Source organism: Lotus japonicus, chromosome 5 (genome assembly GCF_012489685.1).
Source record: "Lotus japonicus ecotype B-129 chromosome 5, LjGifu_v1.2".
NCBI lineage: Eukaryota > Viridiplantae > Streptophyta > Magnoliopsida > Fabales > Fabaceae > Lotus > Lotus japonicus.
Window position 1 is genome coordinate 50423318 of NC_080045.1, and position 26003 is coordinate 50449320.

Consider the following 26003-nt stretch of genomic DNA (forward strand, 5'->3'; position numbering starts at 1 on the left):
TTTTACTTAAATGTATAGGAAATTTTATAATTAATATATAAATAATTATAAAAATGAAGATAAATAAGTTTATAAATATATTATTTAATGTTGGTAGTTGAATAGTTTTTAACATTACAATTTATTCAGTTTTAATTTTATTATTTAATATATTTATTGCAAATGAAATTCTTTATTTTTAATGTATTTTAATGTAGAGGTAGGAATTACTTGATGTATTTAATGCAAAAAACTCAAGTCTCCTTTATATATATATATATATATATATATATATATATATATATATATATATATATATATATAGATAGATAGTATCAAACGTTTGATTATGCATTGTATTACTTATTATATCATCAAATTAATACAATTTTATGTTTCATAAAGTATTGGATAATCATGATAGATAGTATATAAATTAATGTTTTAAAAAAGTTCTCTTTAATTAAAAAAACATTACTTTTGAGGTAGAGTGTGTAGTAGCAGCGATAGTGTTGTATGTAGGCGGTGGTGACAACAATGCGGTAGTGGTGGGGAGTGTGGTGGTGGCAATGTTGTAGGACAGTGGTGATGATGGTGGCTCTAGTGGGGGTGGAAGTGGTGGAGGGTGGACGTCGTGATGATAGTGGTGGCATTGGTGATGGCGGTGAGTCAGCAACTGTGGTGGTTGTCGTGGTGGAGGGCGGTGGAGGTGGTGGTAGTGGTGTCGACTGCGAAGGTAATGGCAGTGATTGTGACAGTCGTCTAAGATCTCAGATGATTTTATTCTTCACGTGTTTTTTCAAATTACGTCTCATTTTATTCATGATTCATGAGCAAGATTCAAATCTAGAGTGGCTAAAACTTCAATTTTTCAAAGTTTTAGAATATATTTGAATTATTTATCAAATTAAAGGGAAAATAAACTTTAAACACTATTCGATCGTGACAAAGTCAAATTCTAAGGGCTTGTTGGGTGTACATGATAAGCAAACAAGATATGATAGTGTAATCCTATAATGCTTTAATATGTTATTTGTTGTGCGAACATGATAGAATATATAACGCAATCATGTCTCTTATCCTATCATATTCATCATGTGTAAAAGTTATCACGAGGGGGAAGCTCGGATAGAATTATTCAGACAGGATAAGATAACAGTTTTCTATTCACTTTTTTTACCATAACCCTAAATTCAATTATTTCAGATTCAATATTTATAATAATATGAATATATATATATGTACATAAATATTAATTTTCATAATATACTAATTTTATTATTTATCAACAACTAATTGTTACTACGCGCTAAATTAAAATTATTTGGTTACTCACAAATTTAATTTAAAAATGAACTAATTTATTATTGAAATTAATAATACTAAGTAATTAAGTTATCATTATCACTTGCTACTACTTAGTTAACATTATTTTTCATTCATATTATAATAAAAATAATAATATTCACTAACAACAAAATAGACTTCGATCCTCACTTATTATAAATATTAATCTATTAATAGCAAATATACAATAATTTTCTATTATAATTTTATATTACTTAAAAGTATTTCTATACTTATATAATAATTGATAATTTAAATATAATGTACATATGAAAAATTAATAATTCTAATAATATTTTTTAAATTAATTGATCTTTTATTGTTTATCACTTGCCACTACTATGTTAAAAGAATTTTTTATCGTGAAGTTAAAAGCAATTATTTAACCATATAGTTTTAATTAAAATGGCCTCCTTTAAAAAAAGGATAATTAATAAAAATTAATTTAATTTTAAACCATACGCTCGCTTATTTAATTAATACATTTTGATTGTTTATATCATTATCTGGTCCACCTTAAACACATGATATGATAAGAGTTTATTATATTGTTTGTATCCAAGTTTTTATCCTATCTTCCTCTTATCCTATCGTGACCACTAACGAACCCTAAGTTTGGTTCGTCTTTTTCCATTTTAAAATTATGAATTTACTACATGATCGTTGTTCTTTTGCAAGTTGTAGCTATCACGTGTGAAATTTAATTTTAGTTTTTTTGTGCATTCTCTAGAATTTTTTTTGAACGCTATTCTCTAGAATTTGAACCAAGGGAAAATGGAAAATTAATTTTTTTTGAAAGAGGACCAAAAAGAAAATTCTGAGAAGTTTAGGGACTATTTTGCAATTTCATAAAACCAAAAGGTCAAAAATAGGAAATTAAAAATAAAACCCATAGACATTTCAGTAAGATTTGCTTTCAAAAAAAAAAAGAGGAGCCTCATATTAAAAAAAAAGAATTAGAAAAGCATGTCTTGACTCATTTGTAGCATATTTGCACTTGTGTGTTTTAGCTACTTTCTTCTATTTGCATCACTTTTAACTTCTTTGTGTCATCTATGCATTGGGTATTAGGGTAAATGGTCACATTGGTCCCTGGATGTTTGCACCGACTTCAGAATCGTCCCTGGATGAATTTTATTAGGCTCGCGGTCCCCAGATGTGGCAAAAAATAGTCATATTAGTCCTAACGTTAAAATCCCCTAACGTCCGTTAACACAATTAATAAAAGTCAACATTATCTTTCTAATTTTCTTTCATTTTGGTCCCTTTCTTCTTTCTTCCACCCTCTTCACCCCCTGCTTCCATCATTTTCACCAAAACCCACCCCCATCATGCTTCAGAAACCCAGAACGTAAACCCACAATCTTCACCTCCTTCAATGTTGAAAGAGGGGATGGAAGATTATGATTTTTTTTAAGAGAGAGGAAGCATATGAAGAATTTTTTATTTGATTCAGATGAGAGATGAATATGGGTTTGGTTTTGATGAAGTTGGAGATGATTTAGGGAAATTCCTAACATAGAAATTAATTTCAACTTCTTCCTCATCTTCCTCCTTAATCTCCTTCCACAGAGCAAATCATACCTACCTGCAACCCACCAAAATCAGTACCGGAATCCCCTTCTCAGCCTCCAAATCTAGCATCAAGAACATATTTGGGGTGAGGTCGACATTGGTGCTTCCAGATCTAGCATCAAGCACAGATTTGGCGTTTTTTAACAAATCAATGCCCAGACTGAGGATGAAGAAGAACATGGTTTTGATTGAAGCTTTTGTTTCCTGTTTTGCTGAGAAAGAACACGGTTTTGGTTTCTCAAGACCAGATGGGACTCCCTCAACATCCTCCTCGTCGTACTCGCCATCTTGTGCGGCGTCTTCGCCAGGCGAAACGACGACGAACCCTCCCCGCAAAACGACGTCGTGCCGGATCAAAATGGAGCGTTACCCGGCTGAGACGGAGCAGCAACTCTTACCCAGATCTGCGACAGTGGTATACCGGCGACAAGCGTTAGCAGTTTCGCTTCTTCGAAATCGACAACACGCTATGCATATTCCATTTTTCTGCAACTTAGGCCCGGACCCATTCTCTCTTTGTATCTCAACTCAAGTAGTGGCTTCGATACCCATAAATGGTGGGAGAGGTGGTGTGTTCTGGGTTTAATTTCTAGGCAAAGATACCCAGAAATTCATTTGTTTAGGCTTTATTTGCATTACCTGTTAATTTGTTGGCATAATCATGGTCTGATTTCACTTTCCCTGCTTTTCTCCCACTAAAATGTACAGATTTTTTTATAACTGCGGTTAGATAATGGTTTAGGGTGATTACAAGGTTGCCAGCAAATCGTTTTTGTTGTATTCTCTTCTTTTTCAATAGCAAAATTGCAAGAGTGCTGACGGCAACCTAGCACGCCCTTTACTGTTTGTGAAATTGATGAATTCTTACATCTATGAATTTTGTGGATTTATGGGTTTGATGTGGTAAATGACGATGAAGATGAACATGGTTTGGTTTTGATGAAGATGATGATGACCAATGGGTTTGGTTTTGAAGCAGGGTAGAGGAAGCATATGAAGCATGATGGGGGTGGGTTTTGGTGAAAATGATGGAAGCAGGGGGTGAAGAGGGTGGAAGAAAGAAGAAAGGGACCAAAATGAAAGAAAATTAGAAAGATAATGTTGACTTTTATTAATTGTGTTAACGGACGTTAGGGAATTTTAACGTCAGGGACTAATATGACTATTTTTTGCCACATCTGGGGACCGCGAGCCTAATAAAATTCATCCAGGGACGATTCTGAAGTCGGTGCAAACATCCAGGGACCAATGTGACCATTTACCCTCTATGCATTGTTGTCTAGAGGTGTTTCTTTTACTTTTGGGTGTTTTATTTTCTTGCTTGTCTTTTTTTTTGGGTATCCTATTTGTTTTTGTCACATATATGCTCATTTTGGTATCCTACCATATACATAACACAACTCGGAGACAACATAGTTAGAGAAACTAAAGACGTGGCCACCCCAGAAGTAGGACTGTTATTATCAACAGAAACAAAAAGCTCACAACACAAGAGTTTGGGGACACCAAATGATGCATTTGGGAGAGATTGCAGAATAGCCAAGAATCAATCCCTCTAAATTAGATGATCATGCCGCACTAAAAGTAAAACCAACTAAGGATGAGGATTGAGGAGCGTAGACTCAAGGACGAGAGATGATGAAACTCACGTGAGACACCTTGAACACCAAAGTGTCTCCAAATGAAAGATGGAGGAATAACTTTCAAAAGTTTAAAGATGTCAAAATCCTAAACCAGAAACATATTTTGTCTACCTTCAAAACCCAAAAATGGTTCAGGAAGCCCAAGACCTCTAAAGTTCTCGAGCCCCTTCTTATATAGTAATATCCGCGCACTAATTATTTATACTAATATATATATATATATATATATATATATATAATCAAATTTGATATAAATTGTAATATTGTCTCAATTTTATAAAAAAATATAAATTAATAAATTAAGGGTTTGGTAATTAACTAATTATATACTCCCTCTGTTTCAAACCTATTGTAGTTAAGGGCCCGTTCAGGGTGGTTGCCAGTTTTCAGTTTTTGGTTTTCAAATGCAATTTTGAAAACAAAACGTGTTCGGCAAAAATGGAGCTGAAGGGAGTTTATATTGATTTTCAAAACCGTTTTAGCCTGTTTTTAAAAATCACAAAATATGTTTTTTGCGATTATGGTTTTTAGTTTCAATAACATGTAACTTCATCACCATCACCACCCACCGCCATCACCACCACAACCACCTTCATCGCCACCACCACCACCACCACCACCTCCGCCGCCACCACCATTATCACAACCACCATCTCTGCCACCACATGCATTCTCCACCCGTGTTACCATCCCACCACCATCACCCTCCAACACAACCACTTCCACTTCCACCATCGCTGTCGACTCCACTCCAACCACCACCACAATCGCCACCGTCACAACCACCATGTCGCTGCCACCACCATCATTATCACGAACACCAGGTAACACCCCCTCCACCACCACACCTTCATTGCCAGTTTGCCACTACAATCACCTCCACCATCACCATCACCGCCTTCGACGTTGGTACCACCACCTGCAGTCCTACACTACTACTTCCACTAGCATCACCATCCCCAACACGATCACTACCCCCACCCCCACCACCATTGTCGCTTCTACCACCACCACTCTCCACCACCATAACCACTATCGTCGACGTTGTTAGGTAACATCAAAACTCTACCACCGCTGCTATCCGGTCCATCTATTATTGTGCCGCCACTACCACCCATTATCGCGAATTCACAAAGTTGATAATTATTGTGACTATTGTGGATTTACAAAGTTAACACCAATTTTTTAAAACCTCAAAACCACAAAAAAAAACAGTATTTATAAAACTGAAAACTAGTTCTGGTTTTTAAAAGTTTCAAAACATAAAATAAAAAACCACCCGAATGGGGCCTTATTTTTTTGTTTTGTTTTGTTTCAAAATCATTATTGTTTTACATATCAAAAACACTTTATCTCATTCTCTTCCATACACACCCTCATTTAATATTGTATCTCCCAAGTATCACATCTTATTTCCACCAATCACAATTCTCACCAATTAGTTGACCAATGATGTATATTATCTCACTTTCATATAACTCATATTAAATAAAGGTGCTTTAGTAAATTATAACATCAATTAATGAACTCTTAAACTTTGTGCATAACTTTAAACTACAATACTTTTGGAACGAAGAGAGTACTAGTACTACATTAGTCTCCGAATGATAGCTCAATTGGTAAGAATTAAATGACATTTGAGTTGGGTGAGGAGATCCAAAGATCAATTCTTGGAAGATATAATTTATCTTTCCGATGTACCAAATAAAATATACTACAATATCAATGGATTTTTTTTATATAACATCCAATCAAAATTCACTATTCTTGTCTCATCATCATAAGTAAATTAAAATACAAAATTGAAAAACATTGCAAAATTTGATTATATAATTGTTTAAAATTCACAAATAAAATCATATAATAATATATATATAATATATAATATATGATATAAAAATGATACTCCTATGTAAAGCCGCACGAGTACCCGTTTATCGAGATAATCAACATATCTCAAGTGGTGTTGTATAGTATAAACCCTTGATAGTGAAGCTTGGAAGAAACCAAATTCAGAATCACACTGCAGAACCAAAACCAAAACCAAAACCCTACCATTCTTCTCCCACAGAGAGAAAGAGACTAAGGTATTGCTTTCTTCCTTCCTTCACATCGTTTCATCACGAACCAGTTTCATTCATAGCGTCGTTTTGGGTTCTAATCAGTGAAATTTTCCGGTCACCGGAGAGTAAATTAGGAACTAGATTCGTTTTTCATGGCCGCAACCCATGAATTTATTTTCTAAATAAATTGAAATTTTGTGTGTGGCTTAGCGTGAATCAGTGTTCCACTTTTGCAGTTTGCTTCGTACAGTTTGGAATCATGTCTTGGTGCACCATTGAGTCCGATCCAGGTACGTTAGGTTAATGGGTTTTTGTCTCTGACATGATTATTCATGGTTAAATTTGTGCCCTAGGGTTCATTGAGCATCTTATTTGATATGGGTTTTGATTTGTACATTGCTAATTGCTTTAAATTTTACTGGTTTTTTTCTACCCAGGTGTGTTTACTGAGCTTATTCAGCAAATGCAAGTGAAAGGAGTACAGGTATTTTTTGTTGGGTGTATATGGTCATGGTGTTGTTTTTTTCCTCAGTTTTTAGCTTGTTTGTGGTGGGTTGTTTGATTTTTTTGTTTCTTCTTTAGGCGGGGAAATTAGAGTGTATCATTCCTGTTTTTATCTCATTGGCATGCTCATTGAGAACTTTTAGCATCAACGTTGCTGGGATATTTAACTGTCGAATTTGTATATATGTCGGCATTTTTAGTTTGTGATTTGAGCAGTGTTTTGTCAGGTGAAGTCTTGACACATTGATGCATAATTACATTCAGGAAAAGTAAATATCCTGTTAGAGAGAAGAGAGGAAAATACTACTTGGCGGAGTATAAAGTATCATATAAGTTAAAAAAAGAGAGGATACAATAAGGAACAAGTTCAAAGGCTGCCAATTCGGTTTTCAGATGGTTAGCTCCCTTGAAACAGCTAGGTGCAGAAAACTAAAAAAGAACACTATATCATGCCATCATGGGGAGAAAAAGTGATTTCTGATAGCAATGCTAGTGAGTGGGGGGGGGGGGTCCTCTTCGATTAAGAAAGCATGAACCATAGATAGAAACTGAAAATCGAAGCCAGTTTGATTTAGTGTTTTCATGAAAATATAGCTATTTTTTTTTAAATAAAAATCACTTTTGTTAATTTTTCATGTGTTTGTGTAAGCTTCTGGGGAAAACTGAAATCTGGTAAAATAAAAGTTATTTCCAGGAAGCTACTTTAGCTTCTGCAAACAAATTGTAATTGCAACTACTTTTTTAAATAAAAATTACTTCTTACGATTTTATCTAGACCCTAATGTGGAAGGAACTCTCGAATAGCATTTCTAAAAAGTACTTTTTTCTACACAATCTTGAAACCTTTTTTGAAGCTCAATAATAATCCCTAATGTGGAAGGGAAAATGGCTTGTCTTTCCCTCACATCCTGTCTGGAATTGCTGGTACTTTGTGCAAAGGAGTTCTTGAGAATGAGTTAAGCATATTGTTGATTGCTGTTTCTTTCTGATCTAGGCTCTTTAGATCCAATCTGGGACTGTCCCAACCAGACTGGAAAACTATTAGAAATTGACTAATCTGCCTATTTTCACTCTAATGACCCCAAAAGCATTTCAATTTCGTGTTCCAGAATAAACTGTTGAACTCCAGGGCTTGGCGAAATCAATTTTTCTTCCAGTACAATTTTTATGTATGCTATCCTCATGCTAGATATGTCTTGGCAGGTTGAGGAGCTGTATTCATTGGACATTGACTCTCTCGACAGCCTTAGGTTGGTGTACTATCTCAGCTAGTTTTGAACTTGTAATGACAGTCAGTGGTTATTATAATTAATTAGTAAACATTTGCCTTCTCTCTTTTTATGTGGATTCTGCCCTCAATTACAGGCCTGTATATGGGTTGGTTTTTCTTTTCAAATGGCGTCCAGGAGAGAAGGATGATCGTGTTGTAATAAAAGATCCCAATCCTAATTTGTTTTTTGCTAGCCAGGTTTTTTTTCAATAACTTAAAAACCAATATCATAACTGATTTGTCATTTTATGGTTTACTAAGCTAAGTGGTCTTTTTGTAGGTAATCAACAATGCTTGTGCAACCCAGGCGATCTTGTCTATTCTTTTGAATTCACCAGATGTTGACATTGGTCCAGAGTTGACAAAATTGAAAGAATTCACCAAGAACTTTCCACCTGAACTCAAAGGTTTGGCTATCAATAATAGTGATGCCATACGTTCTGCCCATAATAGCTTTGCAAGGCCTGAACCTTTTGTCCCTGAAGAGCAAAAGACTGCTGGCAAAGATGATGATGTTTACCATTTTATAAGCTATATACCTGTTGATGGAGTACTATACGAGCTTGATGGGTTAAAGGAAGGTCCTATCAGCCTTGGTCAGTGTTCTGGTGGGCAAGGTGATTTGGAATGGCTGAAGCTGGTGCAACCTGTGATCCAGGAACGCATTGAGCGGTATTCCCAAAGTGAGATAAGATTTAATCTCCTGGCAATCATCAAGAACAGGAAAGAGATGTATACTGCCGAGCTAAAGGAACTTCAGAAGAGGAGGGAGCGCATTTTGCAGCAGCTGGCTGCATCAAAGTCTGAGAGACCCGTGGACAATAGTTCTGAGGAACTGAACAGTTCTCTCTCTGTAGTGAATGCTGGGATTGAAGCTGCTACTGAAAAGATTTTAATGGAGGAAGAAAAATTCAAAAAATGGAGAACAGAAAATATTCGCAGGAAACACAACTACATACCCTTTTTATTTAACTTTCTAAAGCTTCTTGCTGAGAAGAAGCAGTTGAAGCCCCTCATTGAGAAGGCCAAGCAGAAGACAAGCAACAGCCAGTGAAGAATGTTGTTAGTTTATACAACTTTCTGTGAATTTTCCCCCCAGATATGAGCATGCCTATATGTATCATGTTGCACTTTAATTATATTTTTTTGGGAAGTCTGTTGAGCACTGATACACAAACTTTTTCTGATCCAAGGTTACTCTACCCTGTTTAGTATAGATTCTGTGTGTTCTCCTTGCTAGTGAATTATTCACCTGGATTTAATAACACATTTTATTAGGAGATGAATTTACCTCTTCATTCATATAACTCATGACAGAAAATAGTGATGTTATGAACTTCTATGCAATTGTGTTCACATCCTATAACCAAGTGAATATGTACTCTGAAATGAGTCTCTGATAGTTTGAAAGATATATGTGGAAAATTTGATGACTTCTACGCTTGTGTTCACATCCTATAACCAAGTGGATGATGAAGAGAGAATTCTAGAATCTTGCACGCTGGAGAAAGGAATTTGAATGTTCAGTCGCGCGGATTCGAAATAGTTTACTAAGGACGTGTGGATGATGGATTGGTTAATCTCTCCTCATAACACCTATTATCCATTTAAGGACTTCATAAGATGTAATGTTGTTTAAATAGTGCTATTATTGATTTTGTAATTTCAATCAAAGCATTCCTTAAGGGAATGGATCCTCTCATGTCACATAACCTTGGACTATCACGTGATTTTTTTAAACATTTTGTTTGTCATTTTTTATAAATGTTCACAAATTTTAATAGTGCAAGACCTTTTTTAGTGTGCAATAATCATAATGAAGTTAAAATTCATGAAGTCATATGAACTACCCAAGCATTTAGTTCACTAGTTTCACATCGTAGATTAGAGTCTACCTATTTGATATATACATGTTAAAATTTCAATATGACAATCATGTGGAATTTCAAGATTAATTGATATATTCAAAGTCTTAGAGTGTGAAGATTGGAAATTAACTACTATGATAATAAAACTTAGAAAAACAATAGTTTCTCATAAGAGAAGAGACAATAAGAGTTTAATTTTTCAAAATAAAACAAATTCTTCCAGAATCAACTCTGGGAATTAGGTCGATTGAGAACACAAAAGAATTGGTATTGTATTGAGTAAAAAAATGAGTATATATTGTACAACAAGAACCCCCTTTATACACGGGGGAGTTCTCAACCCTAAGTAAACATATTCTGAGATACCAGATGCTAACCTAATAGGCCAAGTTACATGAAGTGTGGAGATGATCACGATATTCGTTAAACTAATTGTGGGGGGGGGGGGGTGTTCATTTGGATGACTGATCTTCTTGCTGGTTAAGTGATCATCGGTTTGGTCTAATGTATCAATTGAACCATGACATATGAACTTGGTCCGTCCTAGATATCTCACTTCCCTGACGTGGTCCGCCCTATACTATTAGAATTTATCATTTGTGGGCGTTGATAAGATCCTTCTTCCATCTAGCAACACCTTATGACGACATAACGTTCAAGTATCGGGACAGACGTAGCCAAGTGGATCGAAACAGTGGATTGTGAATCCACTATGCGTAGGTTCAATTCACGTTGTCCATTCATAAATATAAATGACAAAAGTAAACAATACAATCAATCAAAAAAATTTAGTTAATTACTCTTTTTTTATATCTCTCGCCTGCCCATGGATTCAATAGTAGTTCGAAAGGTTGACCTATTCGGAAATTTCTGGATCTATGTTTATTTTCAACTCCTCAATGCATTGTGTCACTAACTACACCCCTCCTTGTTTCTAGGTGTCTACTGTCTAGGTATCCACCACAAGCCTTCGGTTTGGATCCTTTTATAACTGCTTCAGATCCACACCAGTACACAACACAATAAAAGGAATTATGCATCAACAAAAGAGAGCAACACAATCCAACATAATTAATAGATAACCGTCATACATCAAAGTAAAAATCCTTCATAATCATGTTTTTTTTCTTCATATATAGACAAAACCAAAGACCACATGCTTAAGAGACTCGAGACCTCTGCCACTCCAACTAACTTATTCTTTAACCTCATTCCTATTTTGGTATAAACCGATCCGCTATCCGATCACTCTTCGAATTTCAAAGATAAAATCATAAAAATATGTCTTAACCAAAATCATTCCTATTATAATTATTATTATTTATTTGATAAAAATAAAATAAAAACGATAAAGCAAACATTTCTTTTTGTGTAAAGGCGACACACGAAGGTGGGTGATCTTTCCCTCCTCTGCTTACCAGTTGCTCGGTTCCTCGACGAGGGAAGGAAAATCCAATCCCTCCTCGTGAGATTCGCGTTCGTGAACGAAACCAGATCGCAACCAGTTCCAGTTCCAACAGCTATAGCCATAGCTTCAATCTTCTCCTCAATCACCACTCATCACAGATCAGAATTTCAGAATTGTGAATTCGGATCCAATCAACAATGTTCAAATTCCTGAAAGAAGTGGTCGGTGGATCTGGAACCGGCGTCAAGGATCTCCCTTACACCATTGGCGAACCTTACCCTTCTGCTTGGGGCTCTTGGCTTCATCACCGTGGCACCTCCAAGGTAACAACAACAACCACCATTCTTCAATTTCTACTGTAATTCTTCCCAAATTCCCATGTTGCCATGTGTTAGTTTTGTTCAATTTCAATACTTATTATTGCCAATTGATTCAATATGGAGATTAAGAAATTGGGGTTCGCTCATTTGGGCTTGATTTTTGGTTTCAGGATGATGGGTCACCGGTGTCGATTTTTTCTCTATCTGGGAGCAATGCTCAGGATGGGCATTTAGCTGCGGGTCGTAACGGTGTTAAGCGTCTGCGAACTGTAAGCTGAGCTTGTGATTCACCTCACCTGATTGTTGCTGCTTTTGTTTTGTAGTGGCGAAAATTCGGTACCTTTTTTTGAGTGGTGCTCTTTTTTCAGGTTAGGCATCCGAATATTTTGTCATTTCTTCATAGTACCGAGATTGAGACTCACGATGGTGGTTCTTTGAAGGTCACGATTTATATTGTGACTGAGCCTGTGATGCCGCTGTCTGATAAGATTAAGGAGTTAGGTCTTGAAGGGACTCAAAGGTATTGATAGATTGATGCTGCTGAACTCAATTACTTCCTTTTATTGCATATAATTTGATGTTTAGTGGGTTTGTTTCCTATGAGGCTAAGGTTGTAACTTGTGAGCAATATTATAAGTAAATCGCAGTGCACGAGTGCATGGATTTTTATTTACGGTTTGGAGTTGGGTTAGTTATGTTCACTCGTTATTTTATTCTTTATTGGGATTGTAGGGATGAATATTATGCTTGGGGACTGCATCAAATCGCGAAAGCTGTGAGCTTCTTAAACAATGATTGTAAACTTGTGAGTATTCGTGAGCCAAATATGGTTTTTTCTGCACGTAAGTTGCTTTTTCGGTTTTGTTTGACAAGCTTTGTCTGTTGCAGGTTCACGGTAATGTTTGCTTGGATAGTGTTGTCGTCACGCAAACTTTGGACTGGAAGCTCCATGCGTTTGATGTTCTGTCAGAGTTTGATGGGAGTAATGATGGTTCCGCTGGGCAGATGCTGGTAATTTAGTGTTTGGTTGCGATACCTAGTTTTGTTGTTAGCTTTAGCATTTCACTTTGAAATTTAAATTTTCCTTTTTCTTGAAGTTCAGATATTAACAACTCATAGTAGTGAAATAATGTCTCCACATAGGGTGAAAGTTTCAGTTCATGAGTTTCACCAGGCTTAAATGTGATTTTAACACTTGTTATCAAGTTTCAGGCTTTCCGCCATGTATTACTTGACTATACTGTCTATTCTAGCACTTGAGTATCTTTCTTTATAACATTTATGGCATTATTGATTGACATCATGGATGCTCCCTTAAAAGGAGTTATTTTTGGGGGGCCAACATGAAAGGATTTGATCTGGTCTTAATTTTTATTTTTCGAAAATAAAATTGTATCAATTAGTGAAACCTATTATCTATTCCTCACATGTTTTTATGTTTTCCATTCAGCAATATGCATGGCTCATTGGATCACAGTACAAATCAATGGAGCTGGCAAAATCTGACTGGGCTGCAATTAAGAAGTCTCCTCCATGGTCCATTGATTCTTGGGGCATGGGTATGTTATGTTCCGTCTCTTTTAATTACAGTGAATTATAATGGGAATTTGGAATATTAGGTGGAATGTAACAAAATAAAATTAGGCTATTGTTCCATTTTTACTTGCTTGCTGATGGTGACATTTCACATCCTCTTATTGACCAGCTTAGTCAGAATGGTTGTATCACAAGACCACAACTTATGCTGTGGATTTTGTTCTCATTTAGAACTCGCTGCTTCCATAAAGAATAACAAATAAATTTATAGTTTGTTAAATAATTCTATGAAGCTCAAACACTTTTTCCTTTGGATGTCAGAGTATTGGTCAAGTTTTCGATACCAACCCATGTACGACAGTCCTCATCAGATGTCCTATTACAAATTGATTTTGTATGGGCTAGGACACTTAGCCGACATGCCTTAGACACTTAGCTGACATTAAAATAATGCTTGACATTTGAAGGACCCAAATCTCATCGTTTTTAGATAAAGTATTGATAAAGGTCTCAGGACGCTCCATTTGGGAACACTACTTCTGTTCATTCTTGTACTTGTCAGACAGACACACACACACTCATGTAGCGGGATCATGTGAGAATTTGCGAAGTGAAAGGAGTTAATCCCTATTATACAACCTTACATTACATTGATGGTCAAAATTATCTCTTCTCATGCTCTCAACTAATACGCTTCCCCTAACCCCTAACATGCACACATACACATACATATGTAGACATCCATAGTTGTCTTGGTGTTTTATATTTTAGAGATTGTATGTGTCGGTGCGTCAAAGACATGTGTCTGGTGTCCTTGCTTCATAGGTGACATTACTTTAATTTTCTTGCTCTCAGAGATATAAGGACTAATCTTTAACCTTCATCTAACGTTTTATAGGAGTGTTGGGCTGTTAGCGCTCAATATGTTATTGGTATTTCTATTACAAAATCAGGAATTTTCTCCTCTCCCCCTCCTCCCAATTTCTTCTAATTAAAGTTGAGTTACAACAGTGGTCGAGTGAGTGAGCTTGTACATTCTCTACACTTCATGCACAATTTTGTTTGGGGGTATGTTAGGGATATAAAAACAGATCTTGAAACATCACCTAACAGCCTAAGGTTTTGAGAGAGTTGATCCTTTACCCTTGCTTACATAATGAAGTGCAATTAGTGAAACTCCCTGGCTCACTTACTCTTGGGGCCTGGGTATGTTTTACTTGCTCTGCTGTTAAGAATGGATCGTGATCAATTTGGTTTTTATAGAAGGAAATAATTATGGATAAAACATCTTATTCTTAGTTCGGTATTGGCATAATATTACTCTGAATGGCCAGTCCCCTTCTATCCAAATCCAGTAAATTGTATGTATTTTGGAATTTAATGTTTACATATTTTGTTTGACTTTGACCTTTTCTCTCACATAAATCTTCTTTAGGAATAACATCTTGACTGTCTTTTTAATTTTTTCTTTCCTATTAGACCTCTCTAAATCGCTGAAAGTTCTATTTTTATAGGTTGTCTAATCTATGAGCTATTCTCTGGCGTGAAGTTGAGCAAAACAGAGGAGTTACGCAACACTGGCTCCATTCCTAAGGTCAGCCTGCTCAAGAATTCAATCTTCGCTTTTGCATTTGTTACTTAACATTATAGATTAAGGGAGGTTTTAGTCTGTTAGTTTCTTTTATATCTCATTTTAATAAAATATTAATTCTTCATCTCTGTGTCTTTTTTTCCCTTCTTTGTCTCACAGTCTCTGCTTCCAGATTACCAGCGGCTGCTGAGTTCCATGCCTTCTCGCCGATTAAATACATCAAAGCTTATAGAAAATAGTGGTGAGTGCTTCATGATAAATTTGTAGTTATCATTTTCTTGATTTTTTGTGTAACTTAGCATTGTTGTAGTTTTGCTGCTTTGTTTGAAGAACTCATCTGTTTTGTTGTTATGTGATAAGATATGTAGGATATATATATATATATGTGTGTGTGTGTGTGTGTGTGTGTGGGTATTATGCTACTTTATATTTTGACTTTTTATATCCAGATATTTGGGTTCATTGTAATTGGCTTTAGGATTGCAATGGACTGTAGCTGAGAATTGCATGGTATTACATGGGTTGTTGGCTACATTTTTACATATGCTTTCTCTTACAGATAAACATTTTTGAGATAGATTCTTAACATTAGTTTATGAAAAAATAGTTTCATGTTTTACTTCTTGTGTTGAAGTAAGGCTATAATTTATCAGAGCGCAATCAAGTCTGAAGTATGCTACATAACACTCCTTGACAAGAACGTGCACGAGAGAAGTTTGATAGCATTTCTTGAAAAAAGGATTGATCGCATTGAGAGAGTTCTATATATGTGTGCTTAGGGATATTGTTTTTATAGAAGAGTGATGTGATATTGTGAACACATTCTAATGTGAATTGATTTTAGCTTTTCCAAATTTTGGAGGGAATTTTGCTTCATTGAACCATGTATTCCAAGTTCTAAATGTTTGCCTTTCTTGTTTTGAACTTTTAATAGTTATCATTTTTTGTAGTCTTGATATAATCCTCAGCAACCCTTTATGTGTATTTAGTTTGAGTTTATCGGCTATGGATGTGCAGAGTATTTTCAAAATAAGTTGGTAGACACAATACATTTCATGGAAATTCTCAGTTTGAAAGATAGTGTTGAGAAGGATACCTTCTTCCGCAAGCTTCCAAATTTAGCAGAGCAGCTTCCTCGTCCGATTGTGTTGAAGAAGGTTTGTCTCTTTGGAAATTTTAATTTCAAACCTTTCATCTGATCAACGTCTTATTCAATTGATTATGTTGGTCATTTTTGGTTTTTACAGTTACTTCCTTTATTAGCTTCTGCCCTTGAATTTGGTTCAGCTGCTGCCCCCGCTTTGACTGCATTGTTGAAAATGGGCTCCTGGCTTTCAGCTGACGAGTTTCGTGTCAAGGTTGATAATAATTTCAGTCCCTTCATTCTCTCTCTGCATCTCTCTCACTCAGATGGATTCATCTCATTCTTATATTGGATTTCATTTTCATTATTTAATAATATATAGGTGCTTCCAACAATTATTAAACTCTTTGCCTCCAATGACCGAGCTATTCGAGTTAGCCTTCTTCAACATATTGATCAATTTGGAGAGTCATTGTCTGTCCAAGTTGTTGACGAGCAGGTACTTAGCCAGAATAAGATTGTTTATCTACCTTACTACTTTTTTCTTTCATTTTTGTAACAATATACAAAGATTCAGTGTTGTAACTTGTACGTTGTACATATAATTATTGTTCACATTTCTGGTCAGGTCTACCCTCATGTTGCTACTGGTTTCTCCGATACATCTGCTTTTCTGAGGGAACTTACTCTCAAGTCCATGTTAATTCTGGCTCCGAAGGTATGTCTATTTATATTCATACCATCCAAATTTTCTTTCATTTGGGACTTTGTGCTATTTGAAATGAGATTTTTGGTCCAATGAAAAATGAACGTAAATTATTTTTGACAGTCATATTGCTAGTACTGGTGTTTTGGTGTTGGTTTGTATGACCTTGTTATGGTGACATTTATGTTGAAGTGATCTCTATTCTATGTAAGCTTTTATGGAAGATATGATGCAGAGCTCATTTTTCAGTTATGTGAATTTAAGGTGGAATTAAATGAAACATTATTCGTGATCTAAATGATTTCGGGCAAGTTGTGGTTAGATCTAACATGATATTTTATGCCTTGGTATCTCAATGATCTTAATCTATTGTGTGAGAGAGGGAATGGTGCTTTGATGATTATCAGTGGTTGGTAATTTCTCTTTATAAGCATAGGTCTAGGTTGTGTGAGAGCTTGGGAGTTAGCATTAAGGAGCTGTTATCACTCTTAAAATTACTTGTTTTTTCAAATTTCTGATGAATGTTTCCTAAGATGCTCAGATTTGGTTATTGGGTTTGCATAATGAAGTTTAATCTAAATCAATGAGATCATATAAGATTCGCTTATGTTACACATTTTTAATACAAAACCAGCAAGTATTCTGTCCAATACACGGGTACTTTAGTGAGATATACACAGTTGAACTAAAAAAATTAAAATAGAAAATAATTATTTTTGTTTTATATTTTTAATATTAATCTAAATAATAGAGAATCAATTTAATAATAATTGAAGAAATTTAAGCATCAATTAGATAAGGAGATTGATTGTCTGTAAACTTAATATTTGACAGACTTTTATGGTGTAGGCTTATTCATGTAGCTTACCTTAACTAGTGATAAAAGACTTAGATGATGATGATTAAAGAAAATAAGGAAATTAATAATATAATTAGTATTTATACGGTTGATTAAAAAAAGGGCAGCCCAATTCATTAAAGCTCGTGCTATGCGTGGGGTCTGGGGAAGGGTCCGACCACATGATCTATTGTGCGCAGCCTTACCTTGTTTTTTTTTACACAAGAGGCTGTTTCCAGGACTTGAACCTGTAGCGTCAGTCACATAGCAGCTATTACTTTGATTGAGTCGCTATTTAATAAGGTAGTTCTGATTGATTCTAAAAGTAGTTTTTTAATATTGGATAAAATATCATTAAGATGAAGAGGAAAAATTACAAAGGAAATGGAGGGCAAGGGATCCTCCTAGACTGTGTTGCATGGATACAACATACAAGTACGGTATCGGGTGTGGATATGATATACAAGATTCAAGACATTTAGAACTTATACGCTATGAGTACACTAATATATATATATATATATATATAAAATTATATGAGCAAATTGCATAAAAGACTTACCATAAATCATATAATATATAACGTAAAAATATTGTATTTTCGACAAGGCAACAAAATATCTAATAATGAAAATATTAAATTATAAATATCCATTTTTGTCGAAAATAAGGAAGAACTTAAAAAAAGTGGAGATTTTTGTGCAAACCAAGAAAGAAAATGAGACTGGCAGGGTGTTAGGGTTTTATATATATGTGATGCAGGTAGTGGTTGATTCTTGTATACATAAAAGAAAGAAAACCTGACAAAAAGATGTAATTTTGGCTAGTATACCCAAGGAGTACCTGTTTCTTTTTTTTGAAAAAATATTTTGGTGTGTACTCACAAGTAGCCAATGAGTACCTATATGGCAGGAAAAATGAATACCCATGCTTCAGAGCTTGTAGACAAAACTATAAAAGATATGAAACAGAGAAGTACCAAGAAAATAAGAAATTAGTGGAGCAAAACTATCCAATCCCTTAATATATCATAGTGAAACCCGTTCAAAGGTCTATGTGCTAAAAAGCTTAGTTCCTTTTCTTTTTTTCCCTCTCCTAAATCTCCTCTTTAATTTGATAAATCTTTAGTTGTTATTTTCTATTATTTCTAAGAATGTTGTTTGTCTCGTAATTGCAGCTGTCTCAAAGGACCATTTCAGGATCATTACTAAAGCATCTGTCTAAGTTACAGGTACTGCTTCTACCATTAATATGTTTGGAATGGGAGGCTAATTGCTTATGCTGATTTAGGAAGTGAAGAATAGACAAGGCTTTCTTTTAGCTATTGGTTAACAGTTTCGGCTCTCTTTTTAACTCTTACAATTTACATATCACCTGGCTGCCAATTTCAAATTTCTGATTGAAGTGGAGGCACTTTAACTTGTTTTTTTAGGGGGGGGGGGATTTCAGGCTATAATGAAACAAATAATATTTTCCCCCTTTTTTTTGTGAAGTTTAAAAATTGGGCAATTTGTTTTGTAGGTTGATGAAGAAGCAGCAATAAGAACAAATACTACCATCTTATTAGGAAATATTGCAAGCCACTTAAATGAAGGGGTATGGTAAAATGATATCTTCATGTTCAAATATTTTGCTATGTTTTATTTCATGATGGTATTGGTAGCACATGTCATTGATGAACTAACTGTTCAGACTAAATTTGCAGACAAGAAAGAGAGTATTGATTAATGCATTTACAGTCCGTGCTCTGCGTGATACTTTTCCACCTGCTAGAGGAGCAGGTAATTAACACACGTACATCTATTACTCTTTTACTTCAGTTTTGCAGTTCGTAAATCCTTTAATCAAGAATTTCTCATCATTTGAATTTTGATTGTTCAGGGATTATGGCTTTATGTGCCACCAGTTCTTACTATGACATCACTGAAATTGCTACACGAATTCTTCCTAATGTTGTTGTACTCACAATTGATCCTGACAGGTTATATCCTGCTGATTATTTATTATTTTTCTGATGTCTCCTTTACTGTTCTTAGATGAGGAGTTCTGTAGTAAATTGGTTTATATCCTGCTGCTTTATGTTAATCCTATAATTAACATTTTTGGGCAGGTTAACTTTGTTTGTTTATATAAAAATAAATGACTTGTATTGCTTCTTAATTCCTAATTCCTTTTTCAATTTTAATATTAGAATATTGGAATCTTTATATTGTATGCTTTTGTAAGAGTGTATATATTTGTGCTACTTTGGTTTTTTTCAGATTCCAAATAGAGATCATTCTTAACATTATACTTTGGTTATTTCTCATTTTCCGAGGCAGGGGTTATATTATATGTTATTTCTTTATTGTTCAAACAGTGATGTTCGTTCTAAGGCATTTCAAGCTGTTGATCAGTTTCTGCAGATGGCGAAGCAATATTATGAAAAGGTATATTCTGGAATTCGTTTTTGGTGCATTTTGTGGTTCTTAAATCTTTTTGTATATCTTTTAATATGAAATTATGAATTAGATCTTGTTGAAAATGCTGAAATGTTTAACTGAATTTCATTGATTGTAAAACTGAAGAGTACAAGAGATGATCTCTCTCTATTTATAGAGTTTACAAAGCTTGCATAAGAAGCTAACTAATTCTGTTATGACAGCTAAGATAACTAACTTGACAGCTAGACTTAACCGCTAGGGTAACTAACTACATAACAGTAACTAACAGTTACTTAACAGAAACTATATCTGACTATATAGTATACTCTAATAGATCTAAGTTCAAAATTATTTCTTTTTTAAACCCAGTTTTTTGATTTCATATAAAACCATCCTTATATTTTTAATTGGACACATCTTCTTGAGTGTAACTTAATCTCTAGTCTAATCTCCCTTCAAGGATAATGTGTCATTTCTAACTTCTCTTCTTTTTATTGAGATCGCACATCGACTAGTCCAAATCAGGCCTAGTCACTTCTTTTGTCAATCCTCACCTTAAAAGTTAGCTTTTGAAGTAGAGTTAGGCCTAGTCCATATTTTAAGATTATGCCAAAGTAGGGCTTATATAGCCTTTGGTAATCCTCACCTTACGAGCTACCTTCTAGGGTTGAGTTAGGCCTAGCCAAATTCAAGATAATATCATAATCTATCCTAGATCAGTTTTGGGACACTCACCGCTGTTTAAAAATTTTCCTAGCCCCGTAGGTTTTTTAGTGCAATAAAAATTCATCCAATAATCTCCACGCTCTAGATGTCCAATCCTAGGTGTGAGGGGGTGTGTTGAGATCCCACATCAGTTAGAGATATGGCCAAAGCAGAGCCTGTAGAGCCTATAAAGGCTCTGACAATCCTCATGTTATGAGATAGCTCTTGGGGTTGAGTTAGGGCTAGTGCAAATTCAAAACTTATAAATTTTGAATTCAAATTCTTTATAGTCAATTACTTCGTTATATTTTTTAAACATTTTTTTAATCTACATTTTTTTAGATTTTGTGTAAATTAAGGGTGCACTCTCCACCATAATTTTATACATGTTTCTTCCTCAATTTTTTTTTTACTTATTTATGTGAATTCTAAAACATACTTGTCCAATCAGAAATGTTTGAATACGTGCTAGTTCCTATATTCTTTACATGATTTACAGAATACATGGTGGTTCCAGCATCGTTTACATGTCATCTCAAATTATTCATTTTACTAATGATATCCTTGTAAATGAGGCATCATGTGTGAAGAAAGCACAATTTTTGCTGGCTGAATCTTCAACTCTAAGTTTAAAAGAATTGTTTCTGATGGTGTTAGTTCCCCCTGGTGATTTGTTATACTGATGTTCATGTTCTTGTCTGTCTTTCTGTTACAGACAAATACAGCTGAGGCAACTGGGGGGGCAGGCATGGGAATGTCATCAATTCCAGGAAATGCAAGTTTACTTGGGTAAGGCAGTCCAAACTTTGTGTCTCCAGGCCGTTCACATGTTAAGCAATAAAGAGAAAGCAGGAGTGTTCAATATGAGTTTGATTTCATTTAAATATTTATGAAGTTTCCCTTTTCCATTTTTTAAATTAATATTACCTAAAAATACACAGAATAATTGCTAATTCTTGATTACTTGTCTATATCGGTCATAATAGTATTTAAACACTTGATTTAGTGGCCACATATAAATGCATTTGAATGCGGAGGATTGCTATTGGTTTCGCAGAATAATTGCTAGTTGTAGGTTACCTATTTATGTAACTAACAATAATTGCGAATAACTTGCTTAGTGTCTCGTCTTAAAAATCTTAGGGTGCCTCATTTTTTAGTTGATCTTGAGTTCTCTTTAACTGCACATGTGCTGCTGAGAATTTTCTCTACATTTAATGCATGGCTTCTGATGTAACTCTCATTCTATGCAGATGGGCTATGAGCTCCTTGACCCTGAAGGGTAAACCTTCTGATCATGCTGCTCCTGTTGCTTCTATGAGTTCTTCTGCTCTTACTCCAACATCTTCGAATGCCAGCTCAGGTATGCCAAATCATCAGTCTCTTACAAATAAATTTATGTTTTAGTGTCTTGAGTGAATGATTGTCTTGAATAATGAAACCACTAGAGGAGAAAAAGTTCTCTCTCTCTCTCTCTCTCTCTCTCTCTCTCTCTCTCTCTCTCCCCCTCTCTCTCGTTTTTTAAGAGGGTAGCAAAAAGTTGAGCAGTAGCTCCTATTATGAGATAAAGTCTGCAGTGCGGTGCCTCAACCTTGGGTTCTCATTCTCTTGTCCATTTTTTAGCTTCAGCTCCAGTGCGCCTTCTCCATGATTATAGAGAAAGTCTTTTCTTGTGGATGAATCAGTTTGTGGTCGTCAAAATCTATGCCTTCTGTGTTCTTTTTTATATGGCTTGTCTTATTGGGACGCCTAAAGATAAACTGATTATACCTAGGTGAGATTTCGTCTTAATTATTACAACAATAACAACGATCAAGTCTTTTCCCATTAGGTGGGGTCAGCTACAGGGATTGTGTAACGGCATAATACCTTATAATGTATTAAATCTAATGATAGACCATGTACCTCTAATAAATCTCTCTTGATTGTGTCTCATAGTTTTTGCTTGGTCTCTCTCTACCTCTTAACACTGATTATCCCCGAATCCCGATGTCTTCCATTTGGTCAACCACTCAACCCTCTTTTTCGATACTTTTGCAGACCTTCTCAAAACGTGCTGAAACCACCTAAGACAAGACTCTGCCATCTTTTTTACAATAGGAATTAACCCGACTTTTCTGTAATGATCGTTTCATAACATCAAACTAACATTTTCATCTCAGCAACACTGAGCTTGCTTTCTCATGGGCTCTAAAGCACCCAAAGTTCCATCTCATACAACATTGCAAGTCTTATAGTTGTGTGATAAAAGTTTACTTTAAGCTTGGGTGGTACTTTTCTATAGCAGATCGCACATGAAACATTTCTCCATGTCATCTACCTTGCTCAGTTTTTATGGTTGGCATCCCTCTCTATATCCATCATTTAGTGTGATAGACCTAACGTACTAAAAAATGTGAGATTTGTGATATTCTCCATTTTTTCACCTTCACTATCCGGTCTGGTCTACTTTTTAGTTAGGCAAAAACCATGTGTTTTGAAGACATTTCTCTGTATCTTTAACTTTCCTTTGATGTCTTCTTTTGACACTTTAACTGCATTATCCGCAAACAACATGTAAGGCACGGTCTTTTGGATGTGTCCAGGAAGCACATCTAGAACCATGATAAAAAGATAAGGCTGGACACTAACCCTTGGTGCACCCTTATAGTTATAGGGAAATTTTCATTATTCCCACTTTGTGTTCTTGATGAATGGATCAAGGTACCTTTCCTTCATTCCTGTATCCTCAGCATCCTCTTAACCTGATATTCTCGTTTAGCAAATTTGTAGGCCATCTTATATCTTTCTCACCTAACCCCTTTCATACCTCGATCATTATATTATGTGGTCCAACTACCTTTAGCCAATTTCTTTCATGCTTCTCTCACCTTAGATTCTCCAATTATTAGGTAGTAGGATTGATTTTGAGAATTTGATCCCCCCTATAGTGCCAAGTTTATTGGACTTGAGAGAAGACTTTAACGTTCATGGAAATAACACTGCCATCTTTCATTGATATCTTGTTCTTTGACCAATATTCCCCCCTCATCATCTTTAATGTATTTTACCTGATTCAAGTCTCTTGTTTTTCTTTCCTGACTTTTGGCAAGTTTATAAATTCTATCTTCCCTACTTTGGTATCTATGGATAACTGGATAAGTATAACCCATTAAATCCCCTCTCTCTAGCTTCACTACTGTATTTTTAGTTTCTTTCTTAGCTACCTTATGTTTAGTCTAATTTTTGTTGCCGGTCCTAAGGCCGGATAAAGGAGGAAGGTTGTGTTAGGCCTGCGTAGGCCATGTAAAACTGGCCATATCTTTACTATGGATCATATATCCACATAGTCAACCTCACTTACTGGGACAATGCTTATGTTATTGTTATTAGACAAAGATCATCATCATGTTTTATAATACTTCCTTTAATAAGTGAAGAAAATTTAGGGGCAGAAGACTGAGAAACCGTGAGTGAAAGGCACAACTGAAGATCTCATCCCTCATATTATTCGCCCTTTTGAGGCAAAGCTATTCATTTACTCCATCGTCTGATCTGTTGATGCTGCCTTAATTTGTTCGGCTTCATTTGGATGGTTTCCTTCTACGTGGAAAACTTTACAATTTAACTGTGTTTATTTCATCTCTTTTTCTAGGTATTCTAGCTGTAGAAACTCCTTCAACAGCACCCGTCCGTGTAAGCTCCGCAACTGATTTCGCTGAGCAACCTGTCCCTACGTCTCCTACGTCAACAGATGGCTGGGGGGAACTAGAGAATGGACTCGATGGGCCTGAGAATGACAAGGATGGGTGGGATGATCTGGAACCACTTGAAGAAACAAAGCCAGCTCCAGCTCTTGCGAACATTCAAGCAGCTCAAAGGCGGCCTGTATCTCAACCTGTTTCGCAGTCAAAACAAGGTACTAGGTATTCAACTATTTGTATTCTGCTAGGGATTTACTCATTTCCATGACTGCAAGTTACTAACTTGTGTTAATAATTTTCAATATATAAGATTTGTAGTTATTTATCTATTGTATTGAGTAAACAAATTCTTATATGCTTATCCCCATGACCAATGACAATTTCCTGAGGAAGTGATTGGTGTGAGTGTAGTTCAGGTTTGCACTCAATGATTGTAGTGTAGTAGTGTTTCGTGAATCAGTGATTAAAGCAGCTGCTTTGGTCACCTTTTACTAAGAAATGAGCTTTGAACTTTTACTAAGGTTTCGGGTTTTATGTTTAGCCTCAAGTTTGAAATCCAAAAACACGCCAAGGTTGAGCAAGGATGAAGATGATGATTTGTGGGGTGCCATAGCAGCTCCTGCTCCAAAAACATCTTTAAATTTGAAATCAACTACGACTGAGGATGATGATCCCTGGGCTTCCATTGCTGCTCCTGCACCCACTACCAGGGCCAAACCCTTATCAGCTGGCAGAGGGAGGGGAGCCAAACCTGCTGCTCCGAAATTAGGTGCTCAGCGGATAAACCGGACGTCGTCATCCGGAATGTAAACATAATTGCCACTTGCCTGGGAACCAAAGGAACAAGGAAATGTTGAATCTGTACGTTGCCGTTTTCTTCTGGTGGCCGGTGATCATGTTGAAATACAGGAGCTCATCTAGTGCAGAATTACTTTGGTGCTTTCTATTGGTATATTTGATTTGTAATATTCTTTTAAATGGGATTTTATTTCAAGGAAAATCTCAAGGGCAGCAATAGTTGAATTATTGTAAGGCAACAAGGTGTTGGAATTCGCTATTTCGTTTTGGGGGGCATGTTTTTTTTTATTTGGTGTCCAACATTTTAGATGAAATGTAATTAGTTTCATATTTTGTTGTAGGAAAGGTTTTGGTTACATTATTTACTTGATGTTTTCAATCCTGAATGGTTCCTATATTGTACACTTACATGGTATTTACTATTTAATAGTGTGCTATAACGATGCATATGCTCCTCAACTGAGCTTCTATCGATTTTATTTGTCGTACTCAAGTGAAAACCAATTTTTCAAAATTGGATCGGTAATTGAGGTGATCGAGACACCGGTTCAAGGTTTAATGGTCAACCCGTGATTGAACTGGTAGTCATTAAATATTAGTTTTTAGAAATCATATAATATTTAAAAGAACTATAAATCACTATAATAATTTTATATTTTATA

The 26003-nt window shown here is 35.4% G+C and overlaps 2 protein-coding genes across 3 annotated transcripts; both read left to right on the forward strand.

Annotated features, from left to right (window-relative positions):
* The first annotated feature begins 6471 nt into the window (after window positions 1-6471).
* On the forward strand, window positions 6472-9667 carry LOC130718514 (ubiquitin carboxyl-terminal hydrolase 2-like). 2 transcript variants are annotated; one of them, XM_057569114.1, is made up of 6 exons: window positions 6472-6631; window positions 6828-6897; window positions 7045-7091; window positions 8315-8361; window positions 8477-8579; window positions 8662-9667. In XM_057569114.1, the coding sequence occupies exons 2-6, from the start codon at window positions 6867-6869 to the stop codon at window positions 9433-9435; spliced, it is 1002 nt and encodes a 333-aa protein (XP_057425097.1). In that variant the 5' UTR covers window positions 6472-6631; window positions 6828-6866; the 3' UTR covers window positions 9436-9667. The 2 variants fall into 2 exon arrangements, with proteins under 2 accessions (XP_057425097.1, XP_057425096.1); XM_057569113.1 differs by having other exon boundaries at window positions 6844-6897.
* Window positions 9668-11610: 1943 nt separating this feature from the next.
* On the forward strand, window positions 11611-25768 carry LOC130717401 (uncharacterized). The gene is made up of 21 exons (XM_057567621.1): window positions 11611-11980; window positions 12148-12246; window positions 12346-12497; window positions 12710-12782; window positions 12866-12988; window positions 13428-13536; window positions 15028-15107; window positions 15264-15345; window positions 16122-16261; window positions 16352-16462; window positions 16571-16687; window positions 16817-16906; window positions 18910-18963; window positions 19254-19328; window positions 19438-19513; window positions 19614-19713; window positions 20092-20161; window positions 21576-21649; window positions 22114-22223; window positions 24495-24758; window positions 25085-25768. Exons 1-21 carry the CDS (start codon window positions 11855-11857, stop codon window positions 25351-25353), a joined length of 2394 nt encoding a protein of 797 aa, XP_057423604.1. The 5' UTR covers window positions 11611-11854; the 3' UTR covers window positions 25354-25768.
* The last annotated feature ends 235 nt before the right edge of the window (window positions 25769-26003 follow it).